This window comes from Geotrypetes seraphini, chromosome 8, assembly GCF_902459505.1.
Source record: "Geotrypetes seraphini chromosome 8, aGeoSer1.1, whole genome shotgun sequence".
NCBI classification, from domain to species: Eukaryota; Metazoa; Chordata; class Amphibia; order Gymnophiona; family Dermophiidae; genus Geotrypetes; species Geotrypetes seraphini.
Window position 1 is genome coordinate 128,517,443 of NC_047091.1, and position 24,282 is coordinate 128,541,724.

The window sequence follows — 24,282 nt, forward strand, 5'->3', positions numbered from 1 at the left end:
GAGGAGAGTGGAGTGCCGCAGGGGTCTGTACTGGGACCAGTGCTATTTAACTCATTTATAAATTTTGGAAATTGGAATGACGAGCAAGGTGATTAATTTTACAGATGACACTTAACTGTTCAAAGTTGTTAAAACGCATGTGGATTGTGAAAAATTTAAGGCGGACCTTAGGAAATTGGAAGACTGGGCGTCCAAGTGGCAAATGAAATTTAATGTGGACAAGTGAAAAGTGATGCACATTGGAAAGAATAACTCGAATCAGAGTTACCGGATGCTAGTGTCCATCTTGGGGGTTAGCGCCCAAGAAAAGGATTTGGATGTCATCGTAGACAATACGATGAAACCTTAAGAACGTAAGAATTGCCGCTGCTGGGTCGGACCAGTGGTCCATTGTACCCAGCAGTCCGCTCACACGGCGTCAAAGACCAGTGCTCTAAATGAGCCCAGCCTCACCTGCATACTTTCCAGTTGAGCATGAACTTGTCTAACTTTCTCTTGAATCCCTGGAGGGATTTGTTTTCCCCTACGACAGACTCCGTAAGAGCATTCCAGTTTTCTACCACTCTCTGGGTGAAGAATAACTTCCTTACATTCATACGGAACCTATCCCCTTTCAACTTTAGAGAGTGCCCTCTCGTTCTCCCTTCCTTGGAGAGGGAGAACAACCTGTCTTTATCTACTAAGTCTATTCCCTTCAGTATCTTGACTGTTTCGATCATGTCCCCTCTCAATCTCCTCTTTTTGAGGAAGAACAGAGAAACTGAGCCTCATCTCTTGCTGTACGGCAATTCCTTCAGCCCCTTAACCATTTTAGTCGCTCTTCTCTGGACCCTTTTCAGTAGTATCATGTCCTTCATGTACGGCGACCAGTGCTGGATGCAGTACTCCAGGTGAGGGCACAACATGGCCCGGTACAGCGGCATAATAACCTTCTCCGATCTGTTCGTGATCCCCTTTTTTATCATTCCTAGCATTCTGTTTGCCCTTTTCGCCGCCATCACACATTGCATGGACGGCTTCTTCGACTTGTCAATCAGAACTCCCAAGTCTCTTTCCTGGGAGGTGTCTCCAAGTACCGCCCCGGACATCCTGTATTCGTGCATGATATTTTTGTTACTGACATGCATCACTTTACACTTATCCATGTTGAACATCATCTGCCATATCGATGCCCATTTCTCGAGCCTGATTATGTCATGTTGCAGATTATCACAATCCCCCTGTGTCTTCACTACTCTGAATAACTTCGTATCGTCCGCAAATTTAATCACCTCACTCGTCGTACCAATGTCCAAATTGTTTTTAAATGTGTTGAAGAGAAGGGTTAAGCACTGAACCCTGCGGCATCCTACTGGTGACGCTCTTCCAGTCCGAGTATTGTCCATTTACCCCCCACTTTCTGTTTCTTATGCTCCAGCCAGTTTTTAATCTACGTGGGTATTTCACCCTCGATTCTATGGCTTGCAATTTTCCGAAGTAGCCGTTCATATTGAATGCCTTCTGAAAATTCATATTTACAATGTCGACCGGGTCGCTCTTGTCTATCTGCCTGTTTACTCCCTCGAAAAAGTGCAGCAAGTTCATCAAAAAAGATCTGCCTTTGTTGAAACCGTGCTGGCTGGTCCTCATCAGCCCGTGTCCGTCAAGGTGATCAATGATGCTGTCCTTTATCAGCGCCTCTACCATATTTCCTGGTACCGAGGTCACTCGCTGGTCTATAGTTTCCCAGATCCCCCTCAAACCTTTTTTGAATATCGGCGTAACATTCGCCACCTTCCAGTCCTCCGGAATCTTTCCCGATTTGATCGACAGGTTGGATACTAGTTGAAGCAGTTCAGCTATAGTCCCTTTCAGTTCCTTTATGACCATCGGATGAATGCCATCTGGTCCCGGGGATTTATCGCTCTTAAGCCAATCTATCTGCCTGCATACCTCTTCTAGACTGACCGTCAACCCTGTCAGTTTCCCCTCTTCGTTTCCAGCATATAGCCTGATGTGTTCCAGTATGCTGTGTATATCCTCTTCGGTAAATACAGGTGCAAAAAATGTGTTCAGTTGTCGGCGATTGCTTTGTTCTCCTTTAGCACGCCCTTCATTCCAATGGTCCCACCGCTTCCTTCGCGGGTCGTTTCCCCTTAATATATCAAAATAACGGCTTGAAGATTTTGCCTCCTTGGCTATTTTTTCCTTGTAGTCTCTTTTGGCCCCTTTTACCGCCTTATGGCACCTGCGTTGATGTTTGTGCTTATTACAGTTTTCATCTGTTTTTTACCTTTTCCATTCCTTAAATGAAGTTTTGTCTCTGATCGCTTCCTTAACCTCTACAGTGAGCCACACCAGTTCTTTGTTCTTTTTCTTCTTGGATCCCTTGCCGATATGCGTTATATATAAATTTTGTGCCTCGATGACTGTGTCCTTAAAAAGGGACCAAGCTTGCTCTAACATTTTTACAGTGCTTATCCTCTTCTTAATCTTCTTCCCCACCATGCATCCCATCTCTTCGTAATTCCCTTTTCGGAAGTTCAGTGCCGTGGCAGTCATTCTGGACTAGAGAGCTGCACGGGAACGGGGATGACGGGAATCCCGCGGGACCCGCGGGGATCCCGCGGGTTCCCCCTTTGGGTCACGGGGATCCCGTGGGGACGCCCCCTAGGGTCGCGGGGATCCCGTGGGGACGCCTCCGAGGGTCGCGGGGTTGGATCGCAGCGGGGTTGGTCGAGCCGCGAGGGTAGTCTCCTTCTCCTTACCTGCCCTGTCGCAGCACACATCCGACCGGAAATCTTCCCGATGTCAGCGCTGACGTCGGAGGGAGGGCTTAAGCAAAGCCCTCCCTTCCTCCGACGTCAGCGCTGACATCAGGAAGACTTCCGGTCGGCTGTGTGCGGCAGGGCAGGTAGGAAGAAGGCAATGGCGTACGAAAGAGGGGGGAGGGGGCGGTCCGCCCCGGAGAATGCGCACAGCCGGTCAGGTCCCCCGATCGACCGACAACAGGCCCGGCCGACAAATCTCCCTGCCCTGTAGCCGCGAATCTAAATTACCTCTTACAGCAGCTTCACTACTCCAGCTGCTGTAAGAAGGTAATTTAGATTCGCGGCTACAGGACAGGGAGATTTGTCCGACCGGGCCTGTTCTGTTGTCGGTCGGGTGCAAAAGCGCCACAAAGGTGGAGGCAGGGAGGGAGGAAAGGTGGAGTGGAGAAGAAAAGACGCTTAAGGGGGGAGAAGGCCGCTGAAAGTACTGGGGAAGACAAAGGGGTGGAAAAGAACGCTGAAAGGACATGGGGTAAACGGGAGGAAGGGGGGGGGGAAGGACCCTGAAAGCACTGGGGAAGACAAAGGGGTGGAGAATGCCACTGAAAGGACATGGGGAAGACAGAGGGGGGAGAAGGCCGCTGAAAGGACATGGGGAAGGCAGAGAGGGGAGAAGGATGCTGCCTGACAGGACATGGGAAAGATGGTGGGGGAGAAGGACACTGAAAGGAAATGGGGAAGAGGGAATGGGAAGAAGACGCTGGCAGGGAAGAAGACAGAGGTGCCAGACTATGGGGGGAGCGGAGGGAAAAAGATGGGTGCCAGACCAATTTGGGAGGGGGGAGAAAGGGAGAGGCACAGTAACAGAGCAAATGGAAGACACAGAGAGAAGAGAGGCAGTGGATGGAAGGAATTGAATGAGAACATGAAGAAAGCAGAAACCAGGCAATAAAGGTAGGAAAAAAATTATTATTACTTTTTTTTTTTTTTGCTTAAGGATAAAGTAGTATATTAGTTGTGTTGATAAAAATTTATAAACATTAGAGGCTCTGGTAGAAACCCGTTTACAAAGTATGTATTCTTCCCAATTAATATTTCCAAATTAATAAAGTCTTTTTGCTTATTTTTAAATGGGTTTCTACCAGAGCCTTTAATTCAGTAGCATAATTAAATTAAATAACTATTTCTGTAGTTTATAGGGACAGGCGGGGACGTAGGGGATTCCTCGCGGGGACGGGTGGGGACGGAGGGATTCCTCGCGGGGACGGGTGGGGACGGGTGGGAGTCCTCACGGGGACGGGTGGGGACGGGTGGGACTTTGGCGGGGACGGGTGGGATTTCTGTCCCCGCGCAACTCTCTATTCTGGACTGATGTTTCGCCTCTGCGTCCAGGTCGAAGCAGATCATACTGTGATTGCAGTTTCCCAACGTCCCTTCTACTTCTACACCTTGTGCCGGTCCTCGCGGTCCATTTAGAATTGCACTTCCTCTTGTATTTTCCTTGTGTGGCAGCGGTGGCCAAAAAGATAAACAGGATGCTAGGAATTATTAAAAAAGGGATGGTTAACAAGACTAAGAATATTATAATGTCCCTGTATTGCTTCATGGTGTGACCTCATCTGGAGTACTGCACTCAATTCTGGTCTCCTTATCTCAAGAAAGATATAGTGGTGCTAGAAAAGGTTCAAAGAAGAGCGACCAAGATGATAAAAGAGGATGGAACTCCTCTGGTATGAGGAAAGGTTAGGGCTCTTCAGCTTGGAAAAGAGGTGGCTGAGGGGAGATATGATTGAAGTCTACAAAATCCTGAGTGGAGTAGAACGTGTACAAGTGGATCAATTTTTCACTCGTAAGAACATAAGAATTGCCGCTGCTGGGTCAGACCGATGGTCCATTGTGCCCAGCAGTCCGCTCACGTGGTGGCCCTCTGGTCAAAGACCAGTGCCCTAACAGACTAGCCCTACCTGCATAAGTTCTGATTCAGCACAAACTTGTCTAACTTTGTCTTGAATCCAAGGAGGATGTTCTTACCTATTACACACTCCAGAAGAGCGTTCCAGTTTTCTACCACTCTCTGGGTGAAAAGGAACTTCCTTATGTTCAAACAGAATCTATCCCCTTTCAATTTTAGAGTGCACCCTCTCATTCTCCCTACCTTGGAGAGATTGAACAACCTGTCCTTATCTACCCAAGTCTATGACTATGCATGAGAGAGATTTGCATATAATGGAAGTGACAGGCATGAAAATCTGCTCCATGTATATTCATTAGGGCTATCCTGAAAACTCTATTGGCCTAGTGGTCCTCCAGGACAGGGTTGGGAACCACTGGTATAGAAGGAAGCACAGCTATTAGTACCATGTTTCTTCGAAAATAAGACAGTGTCTTATCGTAATTTTGGGCCCAAAAAACACACTAGGTCTTATTTTTAGGATATGTACATGATCATCTCTCCCTTCCTCTCCTTCACCCCAATTCTTCCTCTCTCATTTCTCTCCCACACATGTGCAGCATCTTTCCTCCTCTCCCCTTGCAGCAGAACCCTTGCCCAGCTTCTATCCTTCCCTCCCTCCCATCCCTTGTGCAGCAGAACCCTTGAGCACACATCCCACCCAACCCCGCCGCACAGCCAAACCCCCGCTGACCTTCCATCATTCCCTCTCATCCGAACCCCACCGACCAGCAGCAAGCCCTACATACCGGTACCTCCCTCCAAATCAGCATTGAGCCTGCAGCACTCTAAACAGGCTGCTTCAGCCTTGTCTGCCAAATGAATTACCTCTGCCGCATCACTAATGATGTGATCAATAACACGGCAAAGAAAATTCACCGGTGGACAAAGGCCGAAGCAGCCTGTTTAGAGTGCTGCCAGCTGATTTGGAGGGAGGTACCAGCATGTAGTGCTCGCTCGCGGTTGGCGGTTCGGATTGGAGGGAAGGATGGAGGAATGGCAGGGGGCCGGGGAAAGCACTGCCGGCGAAACCCAACTAGGGCTTATTTTTGGAGTAGGGCTTATATTAAGACCTACCATGAAAATCATGCTAGGGCTTATTTCCAGGGTAGGTCTTATTTTAAGGGAAACACGGTTTTACAACCAAAAGTTTGGTCTCAGTCTCCACCTGCTGGTCATGGTGAGCTATTACCCACCAGTGAACTGTACCGGTCTGAAGAGATGCTAAAAAAAAAATAATAATAATAATAATTTAATTTAAATACACACATGAGAAGAAAAGACTGACTTACACCATTTTCGGTTGTAGAGTGACAACTGAGGAATTGAAGGACAGCCCAGAGGGATGGGAGGTGCATCAAAAATACTAATGAGGCTCCCTAAAATAATTCTCGTGAGAAGGGATGGACTACCCATTGGTTCGGGAATAGAGTGTGTCACACTATGATCTAATATAATATTAGAGAACAGTTGCTGCGTAAGTTAAGAGTAGCATCATACCTGAGACAAGCACTCTGAATTCAGATCGACGTGAAGGGGGTCCATTTCTCCCACGGGGTCCTCCAAACCCTCCTCCACGACCACGGGTCGATCGTGAAAACTCAACACGCAGACGGCTGTGACCATAATCATAGCCATTTCTCCCACAAACTGCATCCTCTGCATCTCTGCATGCAAAATACAAAAAAATGCACACACGGGAATAATAATTTGAATCCTTTATACACATTTTGTGCTAAAAATGTTTTATTTGCATTTCCTTCTTCTAGAGTTTTCTAGACCTCTAGATTCAAGCCAAGAAGAGGACATGCTTAAAGTTGTACTATATACAACTATTCGATTGCTACCGAGATGACAGAGGCCAATGTTAAACACCCTGCCACAATACTACTCTCCCATTTCTTAGGTTCAGGATCTTTACTAGTTCCTGCAATAAAAAAAGGTCATAAGGGTACAAGTTGCATACTTTCTGGATACCCAGACGTTTCAATCTGTCCTCCTTATTTCCATTGCTTTCAATGGAAGCAAGACCCAGATGTCTTAATCCGTCTTCCTTTTTCTGGAGCCATATGGATAACCTTATTTCTGGGGTACAACAAAAGGGCTCTGAAAAGCTAAAACATGACCAGAACACTATCAATTCAAAAATAAATTGGATATGAATACAAGTTTGAAAAAAAAAAAACCTTCAGTTAATTTTGTGGAAAGTACAGTGGGAGGACAGCAATGTTACTTACCGTAACATTTGTTATCCAGGGACAGCAGGCAGCTATTCTCACTAGTGGGTGACATCATCCAACGGAGCCCCGATGCGGACATCTCACAAGCATACTTGCTTGTAGAAACTTTTAGCAGTTTCGAGTTGCCCACACCGCGCATGCGCGAGTGCCTTCCCGCCCGATGCACCGGGCATGTCTCCTCAGTTCAGATAGCTAGCAGAGAAGCCAACCTAGAGGAGGTGGGTGGGACGTGAGAATAGCTGCCTGCTGTCCCTGGATAACAACTGTTACGGTAAGTAACATTGCTTTATCCCAGGACAAGCAGGCAGGTATTCTCACTAGTGGGTGACCTCCAAGCTAACCACAATGGGATGGTGGGAGAGTTGGCAACTTAGGAGAACAAATTTTGTAACACTGTTTGGCCAAACTGTCCATCCCGTCTGGAGAAGGTATCCAGACAATAGTGTGAGGTGAAGGTATGAACCAAGGACCAAGTGGCAGCCTTACAAATCTCCTCAATCGGTGTCGATCTGAGGAAAGCTACATAGGCTGCCATTGCTCTGACCTTATGGGCTGTGACTTTACTGTGAAGGGGTAATCCAGCCTGGGCATAGCAGAAAGAGATATAAGCCGCCATCCAGTTGGAGATGGTGCGCTTAGAGATAGGGTGTCCCAACTTGTTCGGATCGAAGGAGATGAAAAGTTGAGGAGCAGTTCTGTGAGGCTTGGTGCGTTCCAGGTAGAAAGTCAAAGCATGTTTACAGTCCAGAGTGTGAAGAGCCGATTCTCCAGGATGAGAATGCAGCTTCGGAAAACACACAGGAAGAACAATGGATTGATTCAGATGAAATTCCGAGACCACCTTGGGGAGGAATTTTGGATGATCTGCGACCATTGAGAAGCTAGGGTCCACTGAGGAATCCGCAGGTGAAGTCTGGCAAAAGGAGTCACGTGAACCATAGAGGCCATGTGGCCCAGGAGCACCATCATGTTTCTCGCCGAGATGGACGGGCGAGAAGAGACCGAGTGACAAAGATGAAGAAGAGCCGCCAGGCGCTGAGGAGGAAGGAACGCTCTGAGTTGAATAGTATCCAGAACAGCTCCGATGAAGGGGAGAGTCTGTGAAGGTTGAAGATGGGATTTGGGAAAGTTGATCTCGAATCCCAGACTCTGTAGAAACCAGATTGTCCTCTGAGTGGCCCGGACGGCCCCCTGAGACGTGGAATCCTTGATGAGCCAGTCGTCGAGGTAGGGAAACACCTGCAGACCATGGTTCCCGAGTGCTGCGGCCACCACAACCAGGCACTTGGTGAAGACTCTGGGGGACGAAGCTAGGCCAAAAGGAAGCACTCTGTACTGAAGATGAAGGTGTCCCACCTGAAATCTGAGGTATTGATGGGAAGCCGGATGGATGGGAATATGAGTGTAGGCCTCCTTGAGATCCAGGGAGTATAACCAGTCGTTCTGCTCGAGGAGGGGATAGAGAGAAGCCAGGGTCAACATGCGAAACTTCTCCATGACCAGGAACTTGTTGAGCACCCTGAGGTCCAAAATAGGACGCAGGTCGCCCGTCTTCTTAGGAACAAGGAAGTACCGGGAGTAAAAACCCTTGTTCTGTTGGTCCACAGGGACCGGCTCGATGGCACAAAGCCGGAGCAAAGCCTGAGCTTCCTGAAGAAGAAGGGCGGTCTGGGTTAAGTTGGAAGGATACTCTCTTGGAGGATGTTCCGGAGGAACTTGATGGAACTGAAGAGAGTATCCCCTCTTACGATGGAAAGGACCCAGAGGTCGGTAGTAATAGTCGCCCATCGATGGTAAAAATGATGGAGACGACCTCCGATGGAAAAAAGCAGGGAGTGCAGAATGATGGAAGTTATGCTCCCTACGAGACAGTCAAAAAGGCTGGGGAGCCTTGGGGACAGCAGAAGGTTGAGGCTTTTGTTGGGACTTCTGCTGGTGCTGCCTCTTCACAGGCGGGCGGATGGTGGGGGCCTGCTTCGGCAGATAGCACCTCTGATAAATCATGGGCGGACGAGACGGACGAGAGATAGCAGGGTTGGGCTTCTGGCAGAGAATAGACTGAAAAGATTTTTCATGTTTGGACAGCTTCTCCATCGCCGCCTCGATGGACTCGTCAAAAAGGTCTGCTCCCGCACAGGGAACATTCGCCAGCCGGTCCTGGAGATTCGGGTCCATATCAATGGTGCAAAGCCACGCCAAGCGCCTCATGGCCACCGAACAAGCCGCCGCTCTGGCCGAGAGCTCAAAGGCGTCGTACGACGACTGCATCATCTACAGGTGGAGTTGGGACAATGATGCCAGCACCTCCGAGTACTCGAAGCGAGCCTGAGAGTCCAGATACGGCAAAAACATTTGAAGAATGGATAGAAAAAACTCAAAGTATGTTGCAAAATGAAAGCTGTAATTCAGGACTCGAGAAGCCATCATCGAGTTCTGGTAGATACACCTGCCAAACCTGTCCATGGTTTTGCCCTCCCAGCCAGGTAGAGTGGGAGCATAGATCTGGGAGGGATGAGACCGCTTCAGAGAGGATTCAACCAAGAGGGACTGGTGCGAGAGCTGTGCCCCATCGAAGCCCTTATGGTGCACCGTGCGGTATCGAGCATCCAACTTCCCCGGGAACGCCGGGATGGAGTATGGGGTCTCGAAGCATCTCATGAAAGTCTGGTCCAGAAGCTTATGTAGAGGCAGGCGTAGAGACTCGGCAGGAGGTTGAGGAAGATGCATCGTCTCCAGATACTCCTTCGAGAACTTGGAACCCGAATCCAGGGTGATATCCAGATCCCCATCGCCATCTGCCTCAGGAAGGACGAGAATGACAACTGGTCCGCCAGAGCCGGGCCTCGAGGCGGGCTCGAAGAAGATGAGGCGGCCTGGTCAGCATGGACCAGCATGGAGAGAACAAACCCCCGCAGTCCTCGAGGAGGAGGGGGCGAGTAGTCCAGAGAAAACTCCCGGAAAGGTTGCTTCCGACGAGGCGAGGCGTGTCTCAATGAATGCCTCGATGAGTGCCTCGATGAATGCCTCGATTGACGACCCGATTGACGACCGGAGCTGTGTCGAGAAGCAGGCCTCGAGCGACGAGGCGAGCGACGCCCAGACGAGGCAGCCACCGAGTAGATGGGACTGGAGGCCATGGATCGAAGCATCAGAGGCTGAGACGAGGCCTCCTGAGGCGCTCCCCATGGTTCGAGGCCCAGCATCGCGGAGAAAGGATCCGGACCAGGCAAGCCATGGATCGAGGGTATCGGTTCCAAAGGTGGCATGGGCAAAGACTCTGCTCCTTGCGAGACATGCCCCGAAGCCAGACCAGACACTCGCCGACACTCTGCTCCCAGCAGTGAGAGAGTGCGCTGAGGAGGCACCGGAGGCGGCTCGACCTCATGGGAGGCTTTCGAGTACCCAGGCTGGATCTGGGAGAAAAGTGTCGGCCCAATTTTGGTAAAGAGCTCGACAAATCGCTTCTCCATCAGGGTGTGGAACAATGGCGGCAAAGAGGGATCCGCATCAGCAATGGAACTTCCCGCATGGACATCGGCCACTCGGCCGCCAGGGGGCTTGGATTTTGAGGCCTTGGGCACCTTAAGCACCACTGGGGGGATAGGAGGCTGCGCTACCTGACCTGAAGAGACATCGGAAGGCACCGCAGCATGCGTCGAGGTCGAAGCCGGCACGAACGAGGCAGGCTTGAGCAGATTCGAGGCCGAAGATGTAGAATCTGAAGTCGAAGGCGTGGCGCTCTGCGAAGAGGGCAGCACCGGGGACGCCTCCATGCCAAACAGCGACTCCCACAAAATACAGCGACGCTTAAACGCACGTGCTGTGAGCGTGGAGCAAGGCCGGCACGATTTCGGAAAGTGTTGAGGTCTGACACTGAAGACAGCGTCGATGCGGGTCCGTCAACAAAATCGCGCGCTGGCACTTGATACACTTTTTAAAACAGGTAACAGGCCGGGACATAGGCCGAAAAAGCTCCGCCGCAAGGTCGAAGCCGCGGGGCCACGGCCACGCGACCTGCCCGGTCGAACGATCGAACAAAATTTTTTTTTTTTTTTTTTTTAAACAACAAAAACGTAACGTGAGCCAGCAGGAATGAGCACTAAAACCCCAAACCCGCGGGCACAGAAGGCACAAAAAGGAACTTCGTGCAGAGAGTTTCAAAGGCAAACTTCTTAGCTCCATGGAAGAGAAAGAACTAAGGAGACACGCCCGGTGCATCAGGCGGTAGGGCACTCGCGCATGCGCGGTGTGGGCAACTCAAAACTTCTAAAAGTTTCTACAAGCAAGTATGCTTGTGAGATGTCCGCATCGGAGCTCCGTTGGATGACATCACCCACTAGTGAGAATACTTGCCTGCTTGTCCTGGGATAAATCCGGTTTATTAAAAACTCATGTCTAAAAGTTAACGTGCAGACTAAGTCACACTGAATATAGTAGAGGTTGTGTGTAATCGTAGCTTAAAGGGTAAAGAAGTCAAAGAATTACTGTATAACTGGATGAGACTTCTCAGTATACAAATAAGCAAAATATGTAACTGACTTATAAAATAAGTAAAGTGTTCACATACACTCAGAATTGTGAAATTTGACCATATGAATGAAGCAGTGAAGCAAAATTACGTTATGTATATGATTACAAGGTGTTTTGTCCGTATCATCCCTTGGCATTTTGAGCAGTTTATATCACCCTCTGGTTCCCTTGAGAAAGAATTTTGAAACATGGTCCATGGCGGGACCTGCTGACACAGTTGAAAGCTAAGTGGGAACCTCTTTTGCCATTGAAAATTAGTTGAGCACTTGAACAGTATGTCCTTTTCAAGCTCTTTTTCAAAATAAGTCATACACAGTGATGGGGCAGTGGGTTTGGCTATAGGAGCTAATGCTCTTGGTCAAATTTCACAATTCTGAGTGCATGTGAACACTTTACTTATTTTATAAGTCAGATATATATTTTGCTTATTTGCATACTGAGAAGTCTTATCCAGTTATAAAAGTTAACGTGAACATTTTTAAACTACTTGTATTAATTAATAATATTAATAATTTATTTTCTTATATACCGTCCAACCAGGAGTTCCAGGCAGTTCACAACAAAAGAACTGAGACATATCAGTGAAGATACAAAACTCAGGATACAATACAAAATCATCGTATACATTTACCAAACAAATGTATATTGAAGTCAATTTTGCATGCACCAAGCCTAAGGCACGCTAATAAACACACATGCACAATAATCAAAGAACAGGAATTCAGCTATTTCAAATTAATTGACACACTTGGAGCCAGGAAATAATTTGCTTCAAGAGCAATATGTTTTCACCCCCCCCAGAATATGTCACCCAAGTTTGGACTTGATGGATTTTTCATCAAGTTGAAGTTCTCCAGCTTTTTGATCTTTTTCTTGGACTCTTCTTGAAGAAATTCCCAACACCAATCCTTATCCCTGGGGCCCATGTATACCTGAAGCTCCTCTTATTTTCCTCCTCATCTCCCACCCCAAACAAGCCTTGTGCTCTCCTCATTCCTCTTCATAAAGAGTTCTCCTTCTCTTACTTTCCGTTCTATCCCCTTCATCCCATTATACTAACCCACTGCATCCCAAGTCAACTGAATAAGCTAATACAGTCTGATTCATCCACCTCAGATAAATTACTTGCACGCCTCCCTCAACCAGAAAACTAGCTCTCTTCACCCATCCCCCACATCTCCCTCTCTTTTCATATACTATTTCTCCCCATCAGAGTACTTTCAGCAAAGGCCAAAATTGCCATCCAGTATGCCCAGTTGAAATTCTTCTTTATTTTCCATTTTATTTTTATTATAACTTTTTCACAAGTATAACTAGTTAAAATTTTTCAACCACAAGTAGATGGGCTGGATGCAACAGTTTACTCAGGGGTATCCAACCTTTTGGCTTCACTGGGCCGCATTGGTCGAAAAAAAATGTTTCTGGGGCTGCACAAACATGCAAACTCTGCAGCAAGACAGAGGAGGGAGCCGGCAAGACGGTAAACATCAGGGGGCAGCAGAGGAAAACACTGCATCGTCCTCGACCGGGGCCGCACAAAATACTTCACTGGGCCACAGGTTGGAGCCCCTGGTTTACATGTTTAACACCAGCTCTCTTCCACCCCCTTATCTTCTATGTGGCTCTCAACCCTTTTTCTAATCACTTCTCTTATTTTTGTCTTTTGCAGGTCCCCAAATCTGTTCAAATGCTAGACCATCACTTCCACTGGCAAGTTTATTTCATGCCTTCCTATCTTCAACTGATTCTTTCAAGATTAGTAATCCAACAGCAAGGATCCCAGCCATGCCATATTACCAAAATCAATGAGGATCCCAGCCATGCCATATTGTCCAAAATATCTGGCCTCCCTATAACTCCTGTACTTAAGCGACTTCACTGGCTGCCAATGGAACAACGTATTCATTTTAAGGTTTTGTCTTTAGTGCACCAGTCTGTGTACTATTATGTGCCTAATTGATTTCAGGATCTTTGGGAGGTCTACAGACCATCCTGAACTTTGAGATCAGATGGTAGCATGCGACTGATATCTCAATCGGCTACGAAAATAAGGTATGTGGCCATACAACTAAAAATGTTTTCATGCATGGGCATTTCTCTATGGAATAAATTACAGGATCAATTAAGGCTATGTTTGGACCGTCTCAGCTTTAAGAGGTTACTTAAAACAAAGCTTTTTCTTGATGCATATCTGTGAATTCCTCCTCAGGATTTTGTATTATTGTGCTCTAAGATTTCTTAAAACTGAGCTTTTTGTCATTGCATATCTGTGAATTGTTCCCTAGGATTTTGATCCTCATCTAGCTGTAATGATAGTGAAGGATGATATCAAGGAGTTTTAGGTTTCACTTCTTGAGTTGATTTGAATTATTGTATAATATTATTTGTTTATGTATGTTATTTTGGAAACCGCTGAGACTCCAGAAGGTTTATAAATTTTTTTAAATAAATATTCATTGAAGCTTGAGTTAACTGTAGCTTGTCCATTCTGATTATACTAGTTCTCCCTGGACAGGGATCTTACAGCCACACAAGAAGGTGACGTCCCCGTGACGGAGCCGACCCGGCAGTCTAAAAGCTGCAAAGCTAAAGAGCTTTGCGCATGTGCCAGCCCTCCCGCCCTAAAGTATCCCACCTGGCCCCTATATAAGCACACCCCCAACCGGCAAACCCAGTTTTAAAAGTTTCCGCGATCTATCCGACTCGGTAGTCTTAATGGGGTCACCCCGTTTCCTTATCGCTTCATCTTTTATTACAACATTTCTCTTCTACACGATTTTGATTTAGCAGCGCTCTGGTTTAGCATGCCTGAAAAAGCCAAACCTGGTTTTAAACACTGCTCCACGTGCGACCTCAAGATGTCGGCGATTGACCCGCACGTCTCCTGTATCCGTTGCCTGGGTCCCCTCCACCGGACATCTTCCTGCGCTCACTGCGCTAAATTAAACAAGCGCTCGCTCAAAATTCGAGCGCTTAAACTAAAAGAATTTGAGCTCCCGAACGCAGCCTCCGCTCTCTCCTCCGCCTGCCAGCAAGGAGCATCGGAGCCGCAGGGATCGCCTCCCAAGGTGCCGAAGCTGGTGCTTCGCAAACCAGCTCAGGCACCAGCGTCTCCTGCGTGTGGCACGTCGGGGCCGATGACGTCACACGCAGGGACACTGCCTATTGGCTCCCTTGCTCCTCCACTACCTATTGGCTCAGTGACTGCTCCCACTGGCCAATCCCGGCAGGATCGCTCTCTCTCGGTCCCGCCCTCGGCACCGACTAACTCCAGCCGTCGGCACCGTGCTCCTTCTCACACAGAGCCTACAGCCCAGCGTTCTGCCTCCCCAGACCGGCATCTGCACTCTGCTTCAGCCAGCCCACCCAGGAAACTGAAGAGGAAAGCTAAACATCTTATCTCCTCTAGTTCCTCCTCCTCCTCGGGCTCTCCTCCTACACTGTCTGCTGCTGCTGCTCCAACCCAACCCAGGATCCTCCCCAGCTCTCTCACCAGTCTCAGCCTCTGATGCAGCCTGCACTTTTTCAACTTTTCCAGCAGTTCCAGCTCTTTCAGCAACAACAACTGCTTTCTGCATCTCCTCCGCTCCTCTCCGCTCAGCCTATTGAACAGGGCACTCTGCTTACACCCGCACCTCATCTGGTCCAGCATGATGCCCATCTCTCCGACTCTGTCTCCACTACCTCTTCTATGGCGGCGGAACTGGAATCTTACTATGCTTCCTCCTCGCGCTCTCCCTCGTCTGATCTACAGATGGATCCCCTGCTCTCTTCTCTGGCTCAGGAGGATACTCCGTCTGAGCGGGATAGGGCATCACACCCGGAAGACACCTCCTACCCATGCTTCCTGTCCAAGATGGCGTCTTCTTTACAATTGACTACCACGGCCCAGCCGGACCCCCGGGAACAGAGGCTTCAGGTGCTTAAGTATCTTTATATTCCAAAAGAAGTGGTCTCTTTGCCCCTTCATGCTACTCTGGCTGATTCTCAGAAAGCAATATGGAACACCCCCTACTCGTCCTGGGTCACGAAACGCAGTTTGGAACACAAATACAAGGTTCAGGATGTAGCGGGGTTTGGCAAAACTCAACTCCCTCACCAATCCCTGGTTGTCCACTCTGCCTTGTGGAAATCCAAGTCCTCCAGTCCACGAGCATACCAAAATTCCATGCTGTCTGGGCGAATTGCCATCCATCAGTTCTTCTACACCCAATACCTCTATTCCAACATGGAGGATATGAGGAAACTGGTCGAGACCTTACCAGTGCCCACGCAGGAGGCTTTTAATGCCGTCCTCTCCAACTTCGAAGAATGCTCCAAGAACCTTATCCGGGCGGCTGACGATGCCTTTGATACCGCCATGCGGGGAGCGGCTACAGGTATTTCCACCCGCAGACTGGCATGGTTGCAATGCTCTAAACTGGGGGTGGACATCCATGCAAAGGTGGCAGATGCTCCTTGTCTCAGAGACAGCTTGTTTGGAGACAAGGTTAAGGATCTTATTGAGGGGCTTAAAGAGGATTGCACCACACTGGATGCTCTGGAGGAGGATACCGCACATCACTCAAAACAGCCCTTTAAGAAGCAGCTACCTTCTCAACGGCAGTTCCAGACCAGGAAGTCGTTTTCTTCTGCCAGACATTTTGCTCCATATCCGCAGAAGCAGTTTCGGCCCTATCGACAGCAATCCTCCAACAGAGCCCCCAGAGACCGTCGCTCTCCTAAACCCGCTCAACCTGCGGGCCAGAAGTCCCAACCCTCTTTTTGACAACCCTCCCCTTCCCGCTGTCCCGGTGGGAGGTCGGTTGAAGTTTTTTCTCCAGTCCTGGCGGGATATAACCACAGACACCTGGGTCTTGCGCATCATTCAACATGGATACCGCCTTCGCTTCCTGGCTCCTCCTCCTTGGTGCCCCCCCGTCCCACCAACCATCTCACCTGCTTCCTTTGCAACAGGAGTTGTCTCAGTTGCTGGACATTCAGGCCGTAGAGCCGGTCCCCGAACACCAGTGGGGCCAGGGGTTCTATTCCCGATACTTCCTCATTCCGAAGAAGATGGGGGCGTTCGCCCGATTTTGGACCTACGGAACCTAAACAAATTCATATTAAAGGAAAGGTTCCACATGCTCTCGATCTCCGCCATTGCTCCTCTGCTCCAAGTCGACGCTTGGCTCACGTCCATAGACCTTCAGGATGCCTATCTGCATATTCCCATACATCCCTCTCACAGGCAGTATCTCCATTTTGTGTTTCAGAACCTTCACTACCAATACACTGTTCTCCCCTTTGGCCTCTCGTCAGCACCAAGGGTCTTTTCCAAATGTGTCATCCCGAGAGGAAGTAACGTCATCGCCGCGGATGGAAGCTTGAAGTGAGAGCTCCGTTTGGGCCGGCGAAATAACTATCGTTTTGGTGCGTAAACGGCGCAAATTTCTTGTCCCCGGGGGCTGGTGAGGTGTGTGAAGCTACAGTGCACACCATGGCAACGCGGAAAAAGTTGCCTGGCGACAAACCTGGCCAGCGCACGCTGGAACAAGCGCTGGGCCGGGCTGCACGTGGCAGCATGGGCCTCGAGTCAAGCAGCGGGGAGGCGTGAAATCGAGCGGAGCCCTAGCGGCTGTGGTGGACATGGTCGTTGACCCGGTGCCGGAGAGCGCATCGCTGGACCCACTTACTAAAGCGGACATGCAGCGCTGGATTGCAGAGGTAAAATCTGAAATCTCTGCGGTGGCTGTGCAGGTTCGGGAGGCGGTGCAGGAGCTACGCACTGACCTGGTGGAGGTGGGCACGAGGGTCGAGGTGGTGGAGATGCGCTTGGATAGTTGTGAGGACAGTGTAACTGGAATGCAGAGGTCACTGGAGACGGTGTCTGCGGATTACCAAACTCTTCTGGATAAGGTCGAGGACCTGGAGAACCGCACTCGGCGTAATAATTTGAGGGTGCGGGGCCTACCGGACCTGCCTGAGTTTAAAGATGTTCGTGCTACTACAATCAAGCTGATCAGGTGGCTCCTGCAGGATGACACTCTGGAGCCGGGATTGGAGAGGGCTCATCGTGCTCTGGAACCCCGGACATTGGATCAACCTAAAGATATAGTGTTGTGCCTTCAGAGCTTTGTTCTTAAAGAGCGGATCTTCTGCAGAGCCCGGGAGATGGGCACGGTCACTTGGGAGGGTCACCGGCTGGAGTTTTATCAGGATCTAGCTGCTGGTACGCTCCAGAAACGTCGTGCGTTCAAAGAAGTGACTAAGGCTTTGCAGCGCAGTAATATCCGCTATCGCTGGACTTACCCTTTTGGGGTTGTTATTTCCATCAATGGAGTCCACACCAGAGTTGCCACTGTTCGAGAGGCTCGTGGGCTGTTGCAACAAGCGGGAATTGAGATTCCTGAGGAGGCGGCTCCGGCGGGGGGGTGTACCGCCTAATCAAGTGGGGCGCCCTGCCCCCTCCCGCTGGCAGCGAGTGGAGAACAGATCCCGGAGCGGGAGGGGTGGCCGAGGGGGCGGACCCTCTCTTCAGGCCGCCGCTTCTTCTTCAAGTGCTCCCCCCTGAGAACTGATTGACTATACTTGCTTCTTCCCTATCTCCACTGTCATTTTATGCCCCGGTGGGGGTCTTTGGGCTTCCCTCCCTGGGAATGGACTGTTGGATTTTGCTCCTTGGGAGGGTGTTTTGTGGGGGTAACACACTGTCCGGTTTGGGATGAGGTGGGAGGGGGAAGTTGACAGCTTGAGTGTGTATGTTCTATTGGGGGTAGTGTAGTATGGGGGAGGGGTGATTGTGACTTGTGGTGTGGGAGTTGGGGGGTTGGTGGGTAGGGTGAGGGGGATGTCTGTATGCATTGTACTCGATAGTTGATGTTTGATTGTGGGATGTGTGTAAGAGGCCATGGGGATGGTTCACTTCTTGGTATGTTGGTGGGAGATCTGAGGACTCTCACTTTGGGGGAGGGGGGGCGGAGGGGAGGGATGGGGGGGAGTGGGAGGGATGGGGGGGAGTGGGGGGGATGTGGGGACATGTTTGCTAGGGTTGGGTCTGTGTGGTTCTTGTTTAATTTGGAATATGGGGGCGTTTAGATTGGTCTCCTATAATATCAGGGGTCTCAATTCCCCCAATAAGAGGAGGGCTTTTTATAGGGAATTGCTCCGTTTGAGCGCTGATGTCTGCTTTGTTCAGGAAACACATCTACTCCAGTCCCATGAATCCTTGGTCGGGGATCATAGGTTCCCGCAGGCCTTTTGGGCTTTCCGGGTGGGCACTTCTAAGAGGGGTGGGGTGGGAATCCTTATCCGTAAGGGGATTCGTTGTGAGGTACGTAGGGTGGTGCGGGATCCTCAGGGCAGATACATCATGTTGGAGGCTCTGATTGAGGGGGTCTTGTACTCCCTGGTAAATGTATATGCCCCTAATGAGGGTCAGAGGACCTTCTTTCGTGAGTTGGTCCCTCGGATCCTTAAATTTAAGGGGGGAGCCCTGGTTTTTGGTGGGGATTTTAATCTTACAGTGACCCCTCATTTGGATAATTCAGGGAGGGCAGATCAGTATGGAAGAAGGGATCGTAAACTGTTGCTTGAGGCATTGACTACTCTAAACGTGGTTGACTGCTGGAGGTGGCTACATCCTTCGGTCAAGGACTATACTTACTTTTCAGGAATACATTCCTCCTATTCTAGAATTGATTATGTCTTTGTGGAGCGGGGACTACTCCGGAGGGTGGAGTCCGCGGGGATTGAGTCCCTCACGTGGTCGGATCATGCCCCGGTGTGGTTGCGGATCCAGGGGGGCAGGTGGAGGCTCGGGACAGAAATTCTGGCGTTTCAATGAAAGTCTACTAGATGATCCGGAGGTGGGGGCACAGATTGAAGGGTGGATACAAGAATATTTGGATGTGAATGTGGAGTGTGGAGCCTCGTTGGAAGCGGTCTGGGAGGGGTTGAAGGCTACCCTTAGGGGCAGATTGATTGCCCTGTCGTCAGCCCGGCAGCGTAAACGACGGGAGGATGCGGCGGTCCTGTTGGGTGTGATTGGTAGGTTGGAGTCTATGCATAAGAGTCGTCCTTGGGATGCGGAGCTGCGGGAGCGTTTGTCTCAGGCGTGTCGGGATCTCCAGGCTTTAGACTTGGACAGATTGCACCATAACTTACAGCTTCTCCAACAGAGATATTTTGAGTTTTCTAACAAAGCTAGTCGATTGGTTGCCCATCGTCTTAAGGTGCGACAGACACGTAACCAGATTCTTGCGCTTCGGGCAGCCTCTGGGGAATTATTGCAGACTGAGGAAGCTATCCGTGCCCGTTTTGTGGAATACTATTCCCAACTCTATACTCCGGAGGCCTCTGGGCCCTCACGGGACCAGGACGCTTATTTAGATTCTGCAGAGTTGCCCCAGATTGCACAGGCAGATGTAGCACGGTTGGACCGCCCTCTTACGTTGATTGAGGCTCGGGGTGCGCTGCGTTCTATGAAGCTGGGTAGGTCGCCTGGGTTGGATGGTTTTACCGTTCGGTACTACAAACGTTTTCAGGACCTGCTGCTGCCTCCTCTGTTACGTTTTCTTAACTCTTTACAAGGGAATAGTGCCCTTCCCTACTTCATGCGCTTGGCGGGTGTGACAGTGTTGGCTAAGGAGGGGAAGGATCCCCTTCAATGTGCCTCCTACCGGCCGATATCCTTGTTGGGGGTGGATACTAAGATTTTTACGCAGATTCTGGCGGACAGATTGATGAGCTGGATTCCCCGGCTGATCCACCCAGATCAGTCGGGGTTTGTGGTGGGTAGACAGGTAGGCGACAATACTCGTCGGGTCTATGATTTATATGATCGGGCCAGGGGGGGGTGCGGGAAATGGTATTTTTATCTGTCGATGCTGAAAAGGCGTTCGACAGGGTGTCTTGGCCTTTCTTATTTCGGGTCCTAGAGTCTGTGGGTTTGGGTCCACGTATGCGGGATTGGATTCGGGTTCTATACACTGGACCTCTTAGTTGTATCAAGGTGAATGGGGGTTATTCGGAGACTTTCTCTCTGGCACGGGGAACACGCCAGGGGTGTCCCCTTTACCCGCTCCTTTTCGCTCTAACGGTGGAACCCCTGGCACAGCGAGTGCGAATGAATCAGGATATTAAGGGGGTTACGGTGCCGGGAGGGGATTATAAGTTGGCTCTGTTTGCGGATGATATTCTGTTTACGGTGGAAGACCCTGCTACTTCCCTACCGGCTATATTGCGGTGAGGTGTCAGGATTCCGGGTCAATGTTGGCAAATCAGAGCTTCTTAATATTAATTTGCCTGCTGATCGGGTATCCTATCTCCGAGACCGGTATCCATTTCGGTGGGTTCAGCGTTCTCTGCGATATCTTGGAGTTTATTTTGAACCGCCGGGAGTGGATATATATGACCTTAATTTTCCTCCGCTTTTTCATCGTATTCACCAGGATTTGCTTAAGTGGAAAGATCTGTATTTTTCTTGGTTGGGTCGGGTGGCCATTGTGAAGATGATGATCCTGCCTCGTTTGCTGTTCTTATTCCAAGTGTTGCCTCTTTGGGTGGGAAGGAGAACGTTGGAGGGGGTTCAAAGGCATATCTTTAATTTTATTTGGGCTGGTCGACGGCCCAGAGTAAGTAGAAAGGTCCTATGTATGGGGAGAGGGGATGGGGGGTTGGGGGTCCCGGATGTGGTAAAATATTATCAGGCAGCTCAGCTGCGCGCTCTTTTAGAGTGGCAGACGCAGATGCCGAAACAGTGGGTGGAAATTGAGCAAAGCTTAAGTGCTGGGGTGCCTTTGTTACATCGGCCGTGGGTGCCTGATAGGGTGCGACTGGTGGGGGAGATACCTTCGGTTGCGACTTCTCTGAGGGTGTGGAATCAGACCCGTGCTAGTTTATTGGGGCGTAGGCGGCATTCCTGGTATACACCATTGAGACACAACACTGACTTTCCACCGGGAAGGGATAGAGGAGTGTTTACAGACTGGGAGTCTCGGGGCTTAGTCTGTGTGGGACAGTTGTGGGATCCGGTTCTGGGTAGGATTAAACCCTTCGCAGAACTCAGGGGTAAGTTTGAGTTTGGGGTACAGGATTTGTTTCCCTACCTACAAGTTCTCCATTATATCAGGACCTCGGGCCTTCTGGGGGACTTAAGGGGTGGTAAGACGCCCTTTGAGCTGCTATTGGGTCCCGTGCTCCAGAAGGGAGTTCTCTCTGCATTATACAGGTGTCTTAATTGTCAGGGGGCTCCCCTTCCCTACATGAGGGCCTGGGAGGGTGATGGTGGCTCTATTTCCTGGGACACTTGGGGTGACATCTGGTCGGAGATCTCCTCGGCAGGTATAGCTGCTTTGCTGATTGAGAATGGATACAAGGTTCTCTTCCGTTGGTATTATACCCCTCAGGTTGTGGCTCGCTGGCAGGGCGGTGCGAGTGTTCTCTGTTGGAGGGGCTGTGGAGAAGTGGGTACCTACTTTCATATGTGGTGGCAGTGTGGGCGGGTGTGTGGATTCTGGACTGAGGTCTTTGTTCGGGTGTCCCGGATCCTGGATGTCCAGATACCGGCTGATTGGCGACACGCCTTGTTGTTTTGGCATCCATTGGACCTGGCTTGGGGTGACTCTTTGTTCTGTAAGTTGGCATTCACTGCTGCTCGATTAGCCATTGCCTCTCTGTGGAATCAGGCGCTCCCTCCCACGTGGGCCCTGGTGGAGCAACGTTTGCTTACTTGGCAGAACCTATATCACTTAACGGCCTTGAGACATGGTAAATTACATGGCTATGCTCATGTGTGGCGTAATTTTCGGGCCTCTGTGGGAGTTAGTGGTAGGGGTGGTCAGGGGCTTTGAGTTGGCCTTGGAGTCGGAATGGGTGGGCGATGCTTGGGGGGATCCCATAACCATATTCCTTTCCAATTTTTGGTTTATGTTTGGAATTGACTGTTCTCAACCTTATTGAGAGCTGTGGGTATTGTGTTTTGTCCCTGGGGGGTGAGAGGGGGGGTATTGGCTGTGTTTGGGTGGGTATTAAAGATTGTTCTTCTTAGTTTGTAGGACTTGCACATGTCTATATTGTTGATTGCACTAATGTGCGCTATTTTGGAGTGTGATATTTTGCTCTCTGTATTTTTGTTCTTGCATTTCATGTGCAATTGTTATGTACTGTTTGGTGTGTTTTTCAATAAAAGCTTTTCAATTGAAAAAAACAAATGTGTCATCCCCATAGTAGCACATCTGCGCAAACAGGGCCTGTCCATCTTCCCCTACCTGGACAACTGGCTCATTTCGGCTATGACGCCCTGCCTCGCCCGCCACACTTTGAGCCAAACCGTCAACCTCCTTCTACAGTTGGGATTTCTCCTCAATTTTCCAAAGTCCCATCTCCTCCCATCTCAATCGCTGCAATTCATCGGGGCAACTTTTCAGACTCAGCAGGCTCTGGTTTTCCTCCCGTCACTGCGAGCACAAGTCATCCAACAACTGATGACCCCCTGGTACCCAGGGCTCTGGGTCACAGCCAGGGACGTTCTCACCTTGCTAGGACACATGGCGGCCACAGTGCAAGTGCTGCAGTTTGCTCGCCTAAAGATGAGGCCTATCAAATGGTTTCTCAAAAACCATTGGAACCAGTTCCTTCAGCCTCTTTCCACGCATCTACAATTAACGCCCCAAGTGCTTCAGGACTTGCAATGGTGGTTTCACGTGGATCCCCTCTCTCACGGGCTTCCATTTCATCCTCCTCAGCCTACTGTCACCATCACAATGGATGCCTCCAAGAAAGGCTGGGGCGCTCATCTCCTCTCTTGGTCCACGCAGGGCACCTGGTCCCCCGCATTAGCTCGCTGCAGCATCAACTTCCTGGAACTGCATGCCATCCATCTTGCTCTGCAGGTGTTCCTACACCACTTGCACAGTCAGATCATCCGAATCCGCACCGACAACCAGGTTGCCATGTTCTATGTGAACAAACAGGGGGGGGATGAGCTCCTCTCGCCTATCCCGCGAAGCAGTCTCCATTTGGAACCTCGCTCTCCAGCTCCACTCCACCCTGCAGGCGGTCTACCTTCCGGGCACGGACAACCAGCTCGCAGACAGACTCAGCAGGCAACTCAGTCCTCACGAATGGTCGCTTCAGAGCACAGTTACGCAAAAACTTTTTGCAAAATGGGGCACTCCTCACGTCGACCTCTTTGCATCCCAGACGAACGCCAAATGTCCCAGATTTTGCTCCAGGTACGGAGAACCACCCTGTCTGGCAGATGATGCGTTCCTCCTCCACTGGTCTCAGCATCTCCTCTATGCGTTTCCTCCGATTCCTCTGATTGGAAAAGTCCTTCAAAAGGCCATCGCAGACAATGCCTCCCTGATCCTCATCACACCGTATTGGCCGCGACAAGCCTGGTTCCCCGTACTCCTCAACCGGGCTTCTCAGGCTCCTTGGATTCTCCCGCAGTTCCCGGATCTTCTCACACAACACGACGGTCAGTTGCTTCACCCCAATCTTCCGTCTCTCAAATTGACAGCCTGGCTCCTGCTCCCACGCTGACTGGGGACTCTGCCTTCCCTCCGGAGGTCCTGCATATCCTTCTTGCCTCCAGAGCTCCTGCGACTCAAAGCTCCTACGCCGCCAAGTGGGCCCGTTTCCAGCGCTGGTGCTCCACCCGTCTTGTTCACCCCAGCACCTCGCCCTTGGCTCAGGTCCTCCGCTACCTTACCTCCCTGCAGGTCTGCGGATTATCCTACAACTCCATTCGCCTTCATCTGGTGGCCATCTCAGTGTACCACGACCCCATGGACGCGGTCTCCCTGGCACGCCATCCTGTGGTCAA

The 24,282-nt window shown here is 50.1% G+C and overlaps 1 protein-coding gene across 1 annotated transcript in view; it reads right to left on the minus strand.

Moving 5' to 3' along the window:
- Window positions 1–24,282, minus strand: part of SRSF9 (serine and arginine rich splicing factor 9) — a 51,926-nt gene that overhangs the window by 19,732 nt on the left and 7,912 nt on the right. The window contains exon 2 of the mRNA XM_033955432.1: window positions 6,202–6,368. Coding sequence (XP_033811323.1) covers window positions 6,202–6,368 — 167 coding nt within the window. The remainder of the gene's footprint in view (window positions 1–6,201; window positions 6,369–24,282) is intronic.